At 44.0% G+C, this 14,726-nt stretch overlaps 1 protein-coding gene across 2 annotated transcripts in view; it reads right to left on the reverse strand.

The window, feature by feature from the left end:
* The window catches only part of ANXA4 (annexin A4), a 43,933-nt gene that overhangs the window by 5,263 nt on the left and 23,944 nt on the right, over positions 1 to 14,726 (reverse strand). For both annotated transcript variants that reach the window (XM_083184543.1, XM_083184544.1), the window contains exons 8-12: positions 13,724 to 13,780; positions 9,803 to 9,896; positions 8,921 to 9,016; positions 6,779 to 6,837; positions 1,336 to 1,458 (exon numbers count right to left, since the gene is read on the reverse strand). In XM_083184543.1, coding sequence (XP_083040669.1) covers positions 1,336 to 1,458; positions 6,779 to 6,837; positions 8,921 to 9,016; positions 9,803 to 9,896; positions 13,724 to 13,780 — 429 coding nt within the window. The remainder of the gene's footprint in view (positions 1 to 1,335; positions 1,459 to 6,778; positions 6,838 to 8,920; positions 9,017 to 9,802; positions 9,897 to 13,723; positions 13,781 to 14,726) is intronic.

Raw genomic sequence — 14,726 nt, forward strand, 5'->3', positions numbered from 1 at the left:
TTCACAAAAAAACACAGACTGTATCGACCCAAATTTACCACTAACTTGAAGTACAATGGGTACTTATGTAGTATCTGGGCTGCCGATTTTTTGATTGTATGCCTTAAGTTAAGGCATACAATCAGATGCGATGCGATGCGATATCGCATCGCATCGCATACGACCATGCGATGCGATGCGATGACCCGATTTTTCCATAGGATTCAATGTTAAAATGGACTGAGTCCATTTTAACATGGAATTCAATGGGAAAAAGGGGTCCTTTTCATACCCCTACTATCCAAGTGGGCATGGAGTTGGATATAAACCTGTGGCGAGCGTAGCGAGCCACCGAGCCCTAAGCGTGGCGAGCGAAGCGAGCCCCGCGAGGGGACGGTATTCTGTGTCCCCTCGCCACGCTTCGGGCTCGGTGGCTCGCTACGCTCGCCACAGGTTTATATCCAACTCCATGCCCACTTGGATAGTAGGGGTATGAAAAGGACCCCTTTTCCCATTGAATTCTATGTTAAAATGGACAGAGTCCATTTTAACATTGAATCCTATGGAAAAATCGGGTCCATCGCATCGCATCGCATGCGATATGGTCGGGTGCGATGCGATGCGATGGACCCGATTTCAAAATCGGCAGCCCAGTTACTACATAAGTACCGTACAATGTGTCACGAGAAAATAATCTCAAAATCACTGGGATAAGTAAAAGCAAAAAAAAGTTATCCCCACTTAAGTGATACATGTCAGATTTGAAAAAAAGGGCTCTGTCAGGAAGGCAAAAACTGGCTGTGTCAGGAAGGGGTTAAAGAACCGCTTAAGCTGTGAATGTGTAGGCAGGCGAATGGGTCTGAATCAGGCCCAATTAGTGCACAGGAGACAGAGTAGCTAGGTGCACTGGTGTAAACAGGTTACCTTTGCAAATGACCATTGACAAGGCTAATACCAGAGAGATAAACGTATGCTGTGAATGTGATCATCTTAGCACAGATTGCACAATACCTCCCAGTTTAACATGACAAAATGTCTCTCCCCACCCTGTCCTCATACACCAGTTCTCTTGGAATCTCGGCTTAATGACACCAAGACCCTTACATATTGTTTGTTGGGAGGGCTTTGAAGGAATAGGTTGGAGTTCAACATATGTAGCCACCTCTGTCCTTGTCTAGGCTTTACTACCCTAACTTACACATTTTATTGCATTTATAAAACGACACTTTTAAAACATAAATAAAGGTTGTCATAAAAAATATGAGCAGCTGCGGGTCTGGAAAAGCTGCCTACAGTGAAAGCTTCCAGCCATGATCCTGCCCTCTGCACCGCTGGTTACTGGGCTGCCGGTCTCACCTTGATGAAGGAGTGCAGGGACTTCCCATACAGCTTTTTAAACTCGGAGCGGATTTCCAGCATGTCAATTTCACAACGAGAAACCATCACTCTGATCAGCGTATTGTCGTCTGTACCTAGGCCCTGCGTCAAAGAACAAGTATGAATGAACGGCAAGTTGCCAGAGTCTGTGTGACAAATTCCGCACCATTATAAAAACAAGCTCACTGCTAAGGTAGGACAAGATATAGTATGCCTTGTCCTTTCATCACACACTGCAATATTGCGTTTCATGCAACACATCTACTAAGGGCAGTGGTTCCCAACCCTGGTCCTCAAGTACCCCCAACAGTGCACGTTTTCCAGGTCACCTGGCAGGTGCACTCATTATTCAGGCCCATTTAAAAAGATCCACAGGTGGAGCTAATTACAGCACTTGTGATTCTGTGTGGAGACCTGCAAAACATGCACTGTTGGGGGTACTTGAGGACCAGGGTTGGGAACCACTGTACTAGGGCGATGCAATGAATGACTGATGAAAAGGATGGATTGGGTGTACACACTGTGCAACAGTGATGCAGCTGGGTCTATAGTACCAAGACTGCACAGTAGATTGTATAATGTGTACACACCTTAAGTGAAATAACACATAACAAACCATCTGATGTGTCCTAGAACCATCGCAGCACCGGTTATTATATATCTGTGTGTGTGTGTGTATGCATGTATGTATGTATGTATGTATGTATGTATGTATGTATGTATGTATGTATGTAGGCGTGGGAAGATCTTCTCATTACTTACTTGGTGTAACCACTGAAATATTGTGGTGTTTGTTCTGAAAGAGTCATTGCTGGATATTAAACACACACACACACACACACACACACACACACACACACACACACAAATCCCTCATTAGATCGCAAGGGCTGCACATAGGATTTGCTCTGGGCTGGGCAACACCGGCCCTCCAGATGTTAGTGAACTACACATCCCAGCATGCCTTGCATCAGTTTCAGCATGGCCACATAGCAAAACTAATGCAAAGCATCCTGGGATGTGTAGTTCACTAACATCTGGAGAGCCGGTGTTGCCCAGCCCTGTGCTAGATCCTGTAACCCTTGCTGGGATCGCATACAAAACATTGAATGTAAAAGGACCGCATCCGGTGTATCGTATACGATTCTGTCATCCAGGCACCTTTTGGTAGCCTTAATATTGGGGTGCCGGTCTTATGACCACCATCATCCCAAATGCCAGCGAGGCATATGTATCCCCTCCTGACAGCTGTGCAGTAACTCTGCAGGGTTCATACAAGAATCCTGCATTACTTTGGGGTCTATTTTCTAAACTGTGGAGAGAGAATGTAGCAGTCAATCAGCTCCCAACTGTCACTTTGCATGCTGTGCTTGAAAAAGGTCAGACGTGGATTGCCTGCAATTTTACCTCTCTCCAAGGCTTAGTACACAGTTCCCTTGAACACGTCTCATGATAAGACAGAGGTGTATCATTTGTACCAGCAGTGTGAATATAACATGCCTGCTCTCCAGGCCCCACTCAGGCGGGGATATAAAAGGAAACATCTTTGGAAGATTGCACTACATGACACAGCCCCTCATAACATGCAATATAATGGGTTACAAAGATAGCCCTAGAAGCACTTTCCATGGGCAGGCTCGGCCACACACCATGTCCATAACTGTGGGGGGGGGGGGGGGGGGGGGAAAGAAAGTGTATATCTCTGCTGTGAAAGGCAAGTTTCCTGGCTACACTACTTCATGCCGGCTTCCCGTTTTCAGTGCACTCATTCACTGCACAGGATTTTCCTTCTGTTTTTCTCCCTGTTCTCTTTAGCTCTCTCCCCTGCACAGAGCAGACAGAGGAGCTGTAATGAACGCCAAGCAGAGCTGTCGCTTCTCTCCTCATTTGTCACATGTGGTTTGGCTCCAGTGGAGCTTAAAAGAGCAAATCCTTCAGCAAGTGAGAAATATCAGGGCATTGCCGGGACAGTGTGCCAGGCAGCCTCTCTCTCTCCCGGGAAGTCAGCACAGTGACACAGAACCCCACAATGTATTTCAACTCATCTATTTTTATCTTTTCTCCCTATGTACAGGAAATTGCAAACATCACCATCCGATTCCTCGCCGGTCTCTCCACATGCAACGCGTGTTCCGAAACTTAAAGTGTAAAAAGTGTGATGGTTACTGCAAATAACTATTTAAATGGCAAAAGCCATGAAATATGCACGCTCAGTCTGTGAATGACAATTAGATTATATAGCCCCCTAATTAAAGTAGCTATTGAACGATCTTCTTCATCATCTAAATAAGACTGGTTTAATAAAGGGTGAAGGAACCCCTATACAGAAGTCCCCACTTTGCAAGGATAAATCAGTGTGTGCTGATGGCAAGGGTATTCAACATGTAGGCATCCAGCTGCAGTGGAACTACATATCCCAGCATTCCTTGATACAGTTTTAGCATGCACGAATAGCAAAATTGTAGCAATGCATGTTGGGATGTGCAGTTCCACAGCAGCTGGGGAGCTGCATGTTAAATACCCTCCCGGTTTATGGTAGAGGATTTTGAGCTACAGAAAGGCTCTCCAATTAGCCGAATGCATCTGTTACGGAACATACGGACGCTGCAGTAATTGGGAACCAAGGACACATTTAAAAAGAAATATATATCATGCAAGTTACGCTCACGGTTACATCATTAATATTACATGTGCAGGATTCCAAAGACATTTCAGCTAGTCAGGGTAGAGTTAACCAGTCACACAAGCCTTGATGTTACACAAGACAGAAGTACCCCCTACTAAGCAATGCCTTTTTCAGTAGGAGAGTACAATGATTAAGCTTGCTAGATTGATTTACTCAAACATACACAGCAATTCTAATGATTTCATAATTAGGTTATGACCTATTTAAAGCAGCCACATGTGAACAGAAAGAGTTTGTTACTGCTTTTTGTCAAAGAATGTGATAGGAGTTAGTTAAGAACACAGAAAGTTATGATTGAAGCAGTTCCTGTTAAGGAGCCCATACACGCTCCGTTCTGGGCGTCCGTTCTGTACTTTAAAAGTACAGATCATATCGCATCACATGCAATGAGATACGATGTAAAGCTAGTATGAAAAGTATGCGCATCTCATAATACATAACAGACGGAGCAGGAACGGAGCGTGTATGGGCTCCTTGAGTCAGAGCTAGCGATTAGATTGGTTTTACATCTGCTGGTACCAGCAATGCAAAGTGACATAGGGGTATACTGGTGTAGCAGTGAAAAGCGCTTTACCAGTGAGAAGAGAAAACTTTTCACTGCTTCTCCAGTGGTACCCCAGCTCTGTGTCAGGATGCTTATCCTTACAGCTTTCCATTTTGCTTCCAGAGAGGAACAGTTTATTTGCCCCTTTCTCTGCCTATAGCAAGAGGAGGACACACAGAGACACAGAGACACACACACACACACACACACACACACACACAGGGGAATCAAATCTTGTCTCCAACCACCACTGCTTTGAACTGAAAGTGGTGGGTAAACTTATGCTGACTGCCTGCTCTGTCCCCAATGACCCACCATCTGTCACCTGTCACCACTGACAACCCATGGCTAACTTGCTCTGTGATCTGGCCAGCCCCCTACTGCCACAACATGCGAGGTTACTTGGTGCATGTATAGAAAGGACCTGCTTTCTAAATCACCTCTAAACTAAGGACCGCAGGAGAAGACAGGATTGACGTCATATTGATTCGGTAAATGGTAAAGTAGGCATGAAATGCTACTAGCGCTATATTGCATAGAATGGATGCGATATACAGAGAGAAAAAAAAAACTTAGCAATACTTAATTTTGAAGGGGTTTCTACTCTGTGGGCAGAATGTGCAAGAGGAACTAATATTGTGTGGGCATAATGTGTATAAGGGACCATGTATGCTGGGAGTACTGCAGTGTGACCACACCCCTTCCCTACCACACTTTTCTGGGGGACACCTTAGGCACGTGCTTTTCCTACTTGAATTATTGATATAGTGTTACGCCAAGTTACGCCTCTGCCGCTGTGCATAGATATGATGTATCCGCCATGAAAGTGCACCTAGGCACTGGTATTCATGCCAAACGTCTACTTCATCATAAATTGACTGCACAAATTCTATTTTGCAATAGGGTATTTTTAAATGTCATTCAGATCCCCTAGGGCACACGTTCTTCAATTTGGTTCTCCTGACCCCACACACTTCATGTTTTCCAGGTCACTTGTGTTGTTTTAAAGATGACAGTTGGCGATACAGTACACAGTACTCCTGTCGGTGACCTGGAAAACCTGACCTGAGTGGGGTCCTGAGGACAAAGTGTGAGAACGTGTGCCCTAGCAGCAGTTACGATCTATTCTGCATCAGTGTAGATGGGATTTATATAGCGTTGGAAGTAAGGGGGTTATTCAGACTCTGCATGCATCTGGATCACATCACGCAAATGTCGCCATTTGGCAGCGGTAAGTATCTGTTTTCTGGGAATGTAAAAAAAAAAACAAAAAAAAAAAAACCAACACCTCAGGTGTGCCCAAGAGTTTTCAGGGAGGGAGTGTGTGGTCAGCTTTGGCCTTGATTGGCCCCACACTTGTGGAAGGGTCAGAGTTACGCACATATGCACCGACTGGGGACAATCAGGCGATGGTGAGCGAGTTACAAATGGATATGCAGCTGAGCGATCCATTAGAAAGTCATTTGTAGACTTGGAGCGCAGGGCGAGACTTGAGTATGTGCGGGTGGCGGCTATCTGATCGCAGAACCATGCAAATTCGCACAGCAGCAATGAGGTCTGAATCAGGCCCTAAATCTGCAATGTGTGCTCCCAAACTGCATAAATACATCTAACGAAGTCCCCACACTACACTTGGTTTTCCATTAGTCACCCTAGCACACTTACACCTACCTCATACTATGTGAAAAAGCTATGTCTCCAAACAGGTGCATGCCCCCCCCCCCTTCTACGTAACCCACAGTTCCTCTCATTGAGCACTGCCTACATGAGTACACTCTGTACCGCCTCTTCATAAGGGTGAATGGGATTGAATGGTGTGGAACATTCCAGAGCATGCACAACACAGAATCATGCAAACATCCAATGCTGCATCACCACTGATACGATGGCCCAGACTCGGATCTAATCACGTGACTGCTGATTACCCATACACTGCGCATACCTATGTTTCGCAGTACGCATACACGAGGCCATCCTGTGGAGAACCCTGCAACTATTTCTATAAGCACATAGGTGTCTGGGGGGTGGAAACGGGCAATTTAGTGGGAATGCTAAGAAAAATGCAGGCGTGTCCAGGTAAATTGTACGTGCACCCCACCATTTTAGGGGAGGGTGGGCGACGCCAGCTTTAGGTCGGATAGGCCTTTTTCCAGGCGGGAGTGAAAGGTTCCATTTAGCACAGTGGCACTCACCTTCATAGATTTATATAATCTTTCAGCAAAGTAAGCCGATCGGTTCTTTATACATTTTACTGCAGGAGACAAAAAACAAAACAAAAACACATGAGGACTTCGAACAAGTCTGAATTAATTTGTACCAATGTTATAGGCATACGGGGGGGGGGGGGGGGGATGGAGGCGGGCAGGGGGTGTTCGCATGAGCCCAAGAAAACATTGGGCGTCCTCATGCGAACTTTATGTCAGCCGCCCACCCAGTCCTCGGACCAGGAAGCCGCAAGTCTAAGTCAGCAGAGACTGACTTACATTTGCAAGCCCTGTGGAAATCATTCGATGATTACATAGCATGCGGGCCTGAAATAATTCGACCATTCGCAGTGCAGCGGGTATATACGCTGGGTGGCGGGCATTCACACGCCCTGCAGGCGGCGTTAGAAGGTTCGCTAAGCAGCAAACTACCGCTGCTTAGCGAGCCAACCAGAATCATGGGCTAGGGTATTTAGTTAGACGTTCTACAATAACAAAAGTTTTAGAATTGAAAATGTGTCCAGAGGCTAGGCAGCAGATTGTGGGCCAAATTTTCATTTTCCAGCCCTCCCTTATGTAACTGATCCCCAAATCCCCACGTGCAGCGGGAACTTGCTGCAGGATTCCCATTCACTCTAAACTCTGATGTGATGGATATACCGAATACAGGGAGGTTCTGGATAATTCAGCAAGTACAGAAGGTCTAAAACAGTGATGGTTAACCTTGACACTCCAGCTGTTGTTGAACTATACAACCCAGCATGCCCTGCATCAGTTTTAGCATGGCCAAATAGTAAAACTGTAGCAGGGCATGCTGGGATATTTAGTTTAACAACAGCTGGCGTGTCAAGGTTAGCCATCACTGCTCTAAAAACTTCACACGCCCGTCGCAGAGGTTGGGTGCTGAAAAGAAAGACTGCTGTTGGGGACTGGTCAAGGAGGAGCTGGATTCAATATAGGGGGTTATTCTGGTTGATTCACATCCGTTGGCACTGGCAGCGAATCGATGTTTAACATAAACATCCAGTCGCAGGCTATGTGGAAACACCCACATCATTTGATGGTCACCGACCATTGAATGATGTGGTGAGTGCACGCATATCTAAAAAGTGACTCAGGTCACCTTAGATATGCATGCACATTCGCCAGGAAATGGGCGGACAGCTGACATCCGTTGATGTCAGCTGCCCACCCCAAGCATGGGCCGATACCATGGGAATGCCCAGCCTGCCCCACGCAGACTTGGGTGTGTGCGCCCGGTCTGTGCATGCAGCCACGAGGAACATACGAATATGCCCAACATCGGTTCCCCGTGCAAACTAATCAGAACAACCCCCATAGTCAGCTCATGGACAATACAGAGATGCCAGCAACGGTGCCCAGCTCAGACTCTGCTAGTCACCTACTGTACCCACTCAGAATAGGTAAGTATCCCCATTGGCTTATAAGTTCTCATTGTGACTTATATAGACCTACATTTTTTCTTTTACAAGACAATGGGGCAGACGTATTAAGTCTTAACAAGAGATAAATGCAAGGGTGATAAAGAGAGATAAACGTCCAACCAATCAGCTCCTTACTGACTTTTTTCAAACACAGCCTGTAACATGGCAGTTAGCAGGTGATTGGCTGGATGTTTATCTCTCCTTATCACCTTTGGATTTACCTCTTGTTAAAGCTTAATACATCTGCCCCATTACTGCTTAACTGTATTTTATGCTTGAATACAAAAAAAATACTCTTTTGCATCTGCCTGGGTCTTTATAGGCAAACAGGAGACCGCAACAACTTCTGTCAAGGCAATTCAGCTAAGCAACAAGGACCAATGCAAATATTCCTCAATATAACAGCTAGGTAACCTCAGTAATCTCCAGATGAAGAACTAACCATCCAAGTAGGCCCTCATATTCGGAAGTGCATGCTAGAATGTCCAATTCTACACGAGTTGAAGAACAGGCTACCCATGTTGAATGTATATTTCTCTAAAGAACAGAGCATTAACACACTGACTGTGCATTCTGGGATATGTAGTACCACTCCAGATGAAGAGCTATGGTTTGCCTAAGCTGCTCTAGATTTAAGTGAATGTAATCAGTGCAAGGTGGAAAGAAGAGAACAAAAATCGCTCACCAACTGCCAGGAGAGCGTCTTCAAGGCTGCCAGACATCTCAGATTTTATGCTGGCCTCAAGGTCTTTCTTAGAGATCTTTTTATATTCTTCAAACACTGCAGACAGAACAGAAGAAGAAACAGCCAAGTTCAGTCAGTACTGAGCGTTACGCAGCAGGTTAATCCTGCAAAGAGGACGCTTGTATACAGCAGGCCGATGCCACTGAGCAGAATTATATCAGAGGGAATAAATGCAGACAGACACAAAAACATACATAGTAGGGACAGTGATGGAATACTGTGGGTGCACTGGGTCTGCATTTTGTAGTCTGGACAATGCATGCGTCTCCACCTGAGTGCAATGGGGGGGGTGGGGGATTGGCACCTGCAGACATCACACGCAGCGACCCTAAGCGCGTCAGCCTGGTGCTTGCCTTCACAGATAGGCTACGCAGACAGGAGGCTTCCATTAATATGAGAGCACTCGCATTTTTGCATGAAGGACCCGGAATGCAGGACGGTCTTGCATGGCGCTGCTACCAGGAGTTAGAGTTTAGTGCAAATTCGCACTAAACTAACTCCTACTGAATTAGTCCCAATAATTGGCCTCAGGTAGGCTGGGGCCCCAAGGATCTAGCACAAGGATTGCCCAGGAGATAGGAGCCCACATTTAAAATACACTATCAGCGTTACAAAGACGCGCATGCCATCTTCACAAACAAAGTCATGCAACCAACAATTGTACAGGGTGTGCAGCCCCAATAGGAGGTTTAATGTCAATGTAATTTGAAGGAGGGACATTTGGGAGGAATGTTATCTCACTAAAGCATGATTTTTTCGTTTTCGATGTAAAAACCTAAGCTTAATGAAAAGAACACGATACACATATGAAAAATAAAACACCTCTTAGTAAATGCCTTCTGTTCCTTGTGCAAAGAATGGTCAGAAATTTAACTTCATCTGTTCCCCACTTCTTCTCACCAGCTTCATACAGCTCCTGGAAGCAGAGGGAGAGAGAGCATTCAGGCACCATATACCCAGAACACTATGTAGATTCATTCGCTGCCAACAGGTGAGGGAGAGATCCCGTTCTGCTCAAGGAGGACAAAATTCTATCTGCCAGGAGAACGAGAAATTGCTGCTACAATACTGTAGAAAGGATTCCATCACTGCATACTGAACCTCCAGCTGATCAGCCAAACTAAAAAAGGTGTAGATTTTATATAGAATACACAAAAATAGAACAACTTTAACCCTTTGAGTGGCAAGTGAATTTGTCAAAAGTGGTGTGAAAATTGCCAAGCAAACATTTTTATTCATCCTAATGACCTGTATTTTTACCTTTTATAGTTTTTTGTTTTTTTTTGGTTAAAACACATTTTTTATTTGAGTTTATGTAACACATGTAAGTGACGCTGGCATGTTTAGAGGATATCTGAACATCTAGGAGATGTTGGCACTAAAAGAAATAAAGGAGCAGAGAGAAGAGATCGTACCCCACCAACTATCCCTCCAATTAACAACTGCAGTACCAGAGACCGTGCCGGGACGCCGGCTAAATTGATCTCGTAAGCTGCAAGTCCGGCGCGACATGGAGCCGTGGGAAACAACATCAGACAGCCGCCGAGCTGCCCCGCTGGCTCACCGGAAGGTAGGGAAAGATAGGAAATTGGGGACTCTTTAAATACTCCAAAAGGAGTGTAAACATTGTTTTAACCAACAAAAATTTTGTTCAGGTGTCACTCATTTTATCATTTTAGCACACTCAGAGCGCTCCTATTTACCGCACTAAAATTTCCCTTTTATTAGGAGCTGCCCAGACACAGAGCGCGGTCATTCCCACATTTTATACTAAAAAGAAATAAAAAGTTTTTTTAATATAAAAAATATAAATAAATAGTTTTTCATGTTTGGTATCGAAAGCAAACAATATATCGCTAATGCATCAGTGCAGAGGTGTACAGCCGACTAATTGGTACAGCTGCTTGCGTTTATGAAACCGCCAGCAGTGACATTACAACTGGGTCGGCATTTAAATTTGCTCGTCCATTTGTGGCGTCTGGCCAGATGTACCATATGTGGCCAGATGTATTATACATTATTCCTAGGTGTGTACCCAGCATTAAGGCTGTGTACACAGGGGGGTGATTTTGTCTAATATTGCAGGCAATGTGGTCGCTGAGTGACCATATTGCCCGCGATGGGAGTGTGCACCGACAATATATCGCTGGGTGCCCGCTCCAGTTTTCTCCCCCCGTAGTGATCGCTGATTTCCACTGCCGTGCTCCCCCGGCAATGTCTTTTTCATCAGCGACCATCTCTGGTCGCTGATGCAAACGGGACACTAAGCGATATATCGCTCATCGTGAGCGATATATCCCCCCGTGTGTACGGGGCATAACCTCCCAAACTGTAGCCATTTCCATAGTGTGTAAAATATAACATTCTTACTCGAATATGACTCACGGCGCTTAACAGTTTGTATGAATATAATAAACGGTTTTAGAAAGAGCATAAAATAGTTTGATCGCCAGGGGACAGAATAAAATGCCACATCTGAGAGGTAAAACCTTCATAACCAATTGAAAAAATTCCACCCAAGGTGTTAAAAGACACACAAAAGTACAAAGCACACATTGAAGTGAAAGGAGACAGCTCCTGCGTTGGAGGAGAAATAGAGGATTGTGAACATAAAAACACCAGCAGAATTCTTTGCGTTTGGGAAAACTCAGCATGTCTGTAGCGGAGAGGTCATAGTGGGGGAAAAAAAAAAAAAAAACACAATGAACAAAAACATAGCAGCCAAAAGCAGGAGAAGTGTCAGAAAATTGAGGATTGTGGAGGAGAACAAAAGACTGGGGTCCTGCAGTGCTCACAAATACATCAAACAGTGTGCAGACAGCTGGGAATTATCCAGGTGAAAGTTGTTGCCTGCGCACAGTTTATTTTAGAGATTACAGTTTTGACACCGTAAGCAACACAAGGAAAAAGATTTAAAAGCTAAAAAAAAAAAACACTTTCAGAAATAGCATATTAAATAAAAATGCCAGATTTACTGATCGACACACAGTACTTTGATAAATATAAAGGTAGAAGACTCGGTTATAGAAATATAGAAATACCCCAAGTCTAGGAGGTCATTTCAAATTTTTGGGGACAAGTGGTAAAGGAAGCAGGTAACAGCTGCCTGCACTGTGCCTAATCAATGGGCAGCTTGAGTAATTCCTCTTCAGTCAGTAAGCATTTCTACATTCAGTCAGCTTTCTGCAATATGGAGATAACAGGGGAGGTATCAGGGGAGGGACTCCTGTTAGACGGCTGCTGTGTATAAACTAGCAAGAACAGAAGTGTTTCTAGAACCTCTTAGGAACTCAAAGTTCTCCTTTGGCAGAGCTGGTTTCCCCCTTATGAAAAGGGCTAAAAGAATCAGCAAGCTGATATGTGGAGGCAGCTGTATGACGCCTTGGAGAGTGGCAAAATGATGAGGGAAAGTGCCAACCAATCAACTATCATTTTTCAAACACACCCTGTAACATAGCAGTTAGGAACCCATTGGTTAGTAGATTCTCTCCACTGTATAACTCAAAGAATAAGTATCTTTCTCCCAGGGTACCTCTTGAAATACAGGACCCAGGTCTTGTCTGTTAGTTACAAATCCAACATGCTCCTACAAGTGCCCCAACAGCTTTTGTACTTATTTCGCCTTTCCCCACATGGACTCAACGGAGTGTTGTCACCGGTGTTCAGATTTTCACAGTAAATGAACAGGAAAGATCCCAGAACCTATACAGCGTTGTTCATGCCGAATTATTACTAAAACAGAAGGAGGATCCCTTTTGCAGAGAAAGCAAACACACAGCGTTACTGCAATGGAATTAAATTACAGAACTGGTAACAAAATGGTAAAAATGAGTTGGTTCTTGCTCAGCCTGATGAGGGCTTAGAATGAATTTGCCCATGCAGTGCTCCAGTGCATGAGAATAATAATACGTTCCGAATATCACATTGGCACAGAAGTGGAAAAAGTCCAAAGAAGAGCAACCAAACTAATAAAGGGAATGGATAATTTAAGCTATGAAGATAGATTGATCCATTTAGGATTGTTTTCGCTAGAAGAGAGACGTTTAATGCTTAACATGTACAAATATATCAGGGGCCTATATAAGGAACGGTCAGGAGCCCTTTTTACTGTACGTAAGGACTCCAGGACATGAGTTTAGATTAAAGGAAAGAAGATTTTGTTCTCTTAGAAGAAAACTTTTTTACAGTACGGGCAGCCAACGATGGAACTCTCTTCCTGGAGATGTGGTTAAAAACATACAAGGGTACAAGCAATAATCATGGTCTGTCCTTGAATAGATCAGTTTACACTACGTATAGCAAGGGAGGAAGCTAATACACCAAGGTTGAACTGGATGGACGTGAATCTTTATTCAGCCTTAAAATACTATGTAACTATATAACATAAAAAAAAAAAAAAAAAAAAAAAAAAAGAAGAAGGCCAGCCCCTTATGCTGAATCATTAAAGATTGTAATAGGTCGACAATCAAAGCTAATCAGAGGCTCCTTTGCCATTCAACGGAATAGAAGCCTCCTGCAGGCACAATGACCCAGAGGACACTGCAGGTTAAGCATTTTGCGCATGGCAAAGGTGGATTCTAGTGGCATTTCTCTTTTGTGGCGATGACACGGTCAGAAAAAAAAAAAAAAAAAAAAAAAAGAGGAGAAGAAGGGTTTGTTACAAGCAGAAAAAGCCATGTACCTTTATTTTGGGGGACTGACAAGAGTGGACTCTTAATTAAACCAAATTATGGTTGTACTTACCTTGGCATCCTGTTTGGCAAGAGACTCATCAACCCGGTCACTTTGGTCTCGACCCCCCTGCACAATAAAAAAAAAAAAAAAAAAAATAATAATATTATAGATTTTTTTTATATAGATTTTCATTCAAAGACAGACTTGGGGCGAGGAGAATAAAAATAGCAATACAAAAGTACCTACAGTATAAGTGAATGTGATCAAATGAAATGCCAAAGTGTTTGCATGGGCATACTTTATTATTGCACATAATAGGGCCCAGATCTCTCTGCACTTAAGTTGAGAGTTTAAGCATTCAGCACATGCATAGATGCCTGTAAATCCCACCCTATTCTGAGATTAACAGTTTTTTTCTGGATAGCTTTTTCTGTGAAATGGTTATTTCAGGGTAGGATCTAGATAGCATCAATGAGATTTAAACTTGAGGAAGTTTCATGGACATATAGCTAGGAGTTCTGTGATATTCTGGACTAGTTCTTACAGCGTTTATACACTCACTGTACAGAACCAAGAGCTGTGCACAGCAAGTCTGTCAATCTCACCTTAGTATGGGCCTAATTCAGAGTTGATTGCAAAGAACATTTTTTAAGAGTTAACAGGAAGGGATATCTGCTTAGAAATGGGGCATGGATTGTTCCGTGTGTATGGCCCCCTGGTGACGGCGATGTGCGTCGCTATAACCTGACTAGATTTATACTGCATGCGGTACAAAACTAGTCAGCCAGCATTCTCAATTGAGATGAGAGCACTGTCTGTGACAGATCACTGGGCACACATCGCTGTGTGCTGAGTGATCTGTGCTTAACTAGATCAGCACATTGCTCCTGCCGCCCCATGTGTACGGGGCATAACAGATGTGCATTGCCAACATTAACTGTTTAACTTGTAAATATCAGCAAACAATCTGTTTATACTGCTTTCACAGTGCAAACCTGGGATTTTGAACCCGGGTCCAACCTAGGACACCTTTCACACTAAACCTAGGATGCCCTTTATTCACAGGGTAAAA

Source organism: Crinia signifera, chromosome 4 (assembly GCF_055691185.1).
Source record: "Crinia signifera chromosome 4, ASM5569118v1, whole genome shotgun sequence".
Classification (NCBI taxonomy): domain Eukaryota; kingdom Metazoa; phylum Chordata; class Amphibia; order Anura; family Myobatrachidae; genus Crinia; species Crinia signifera.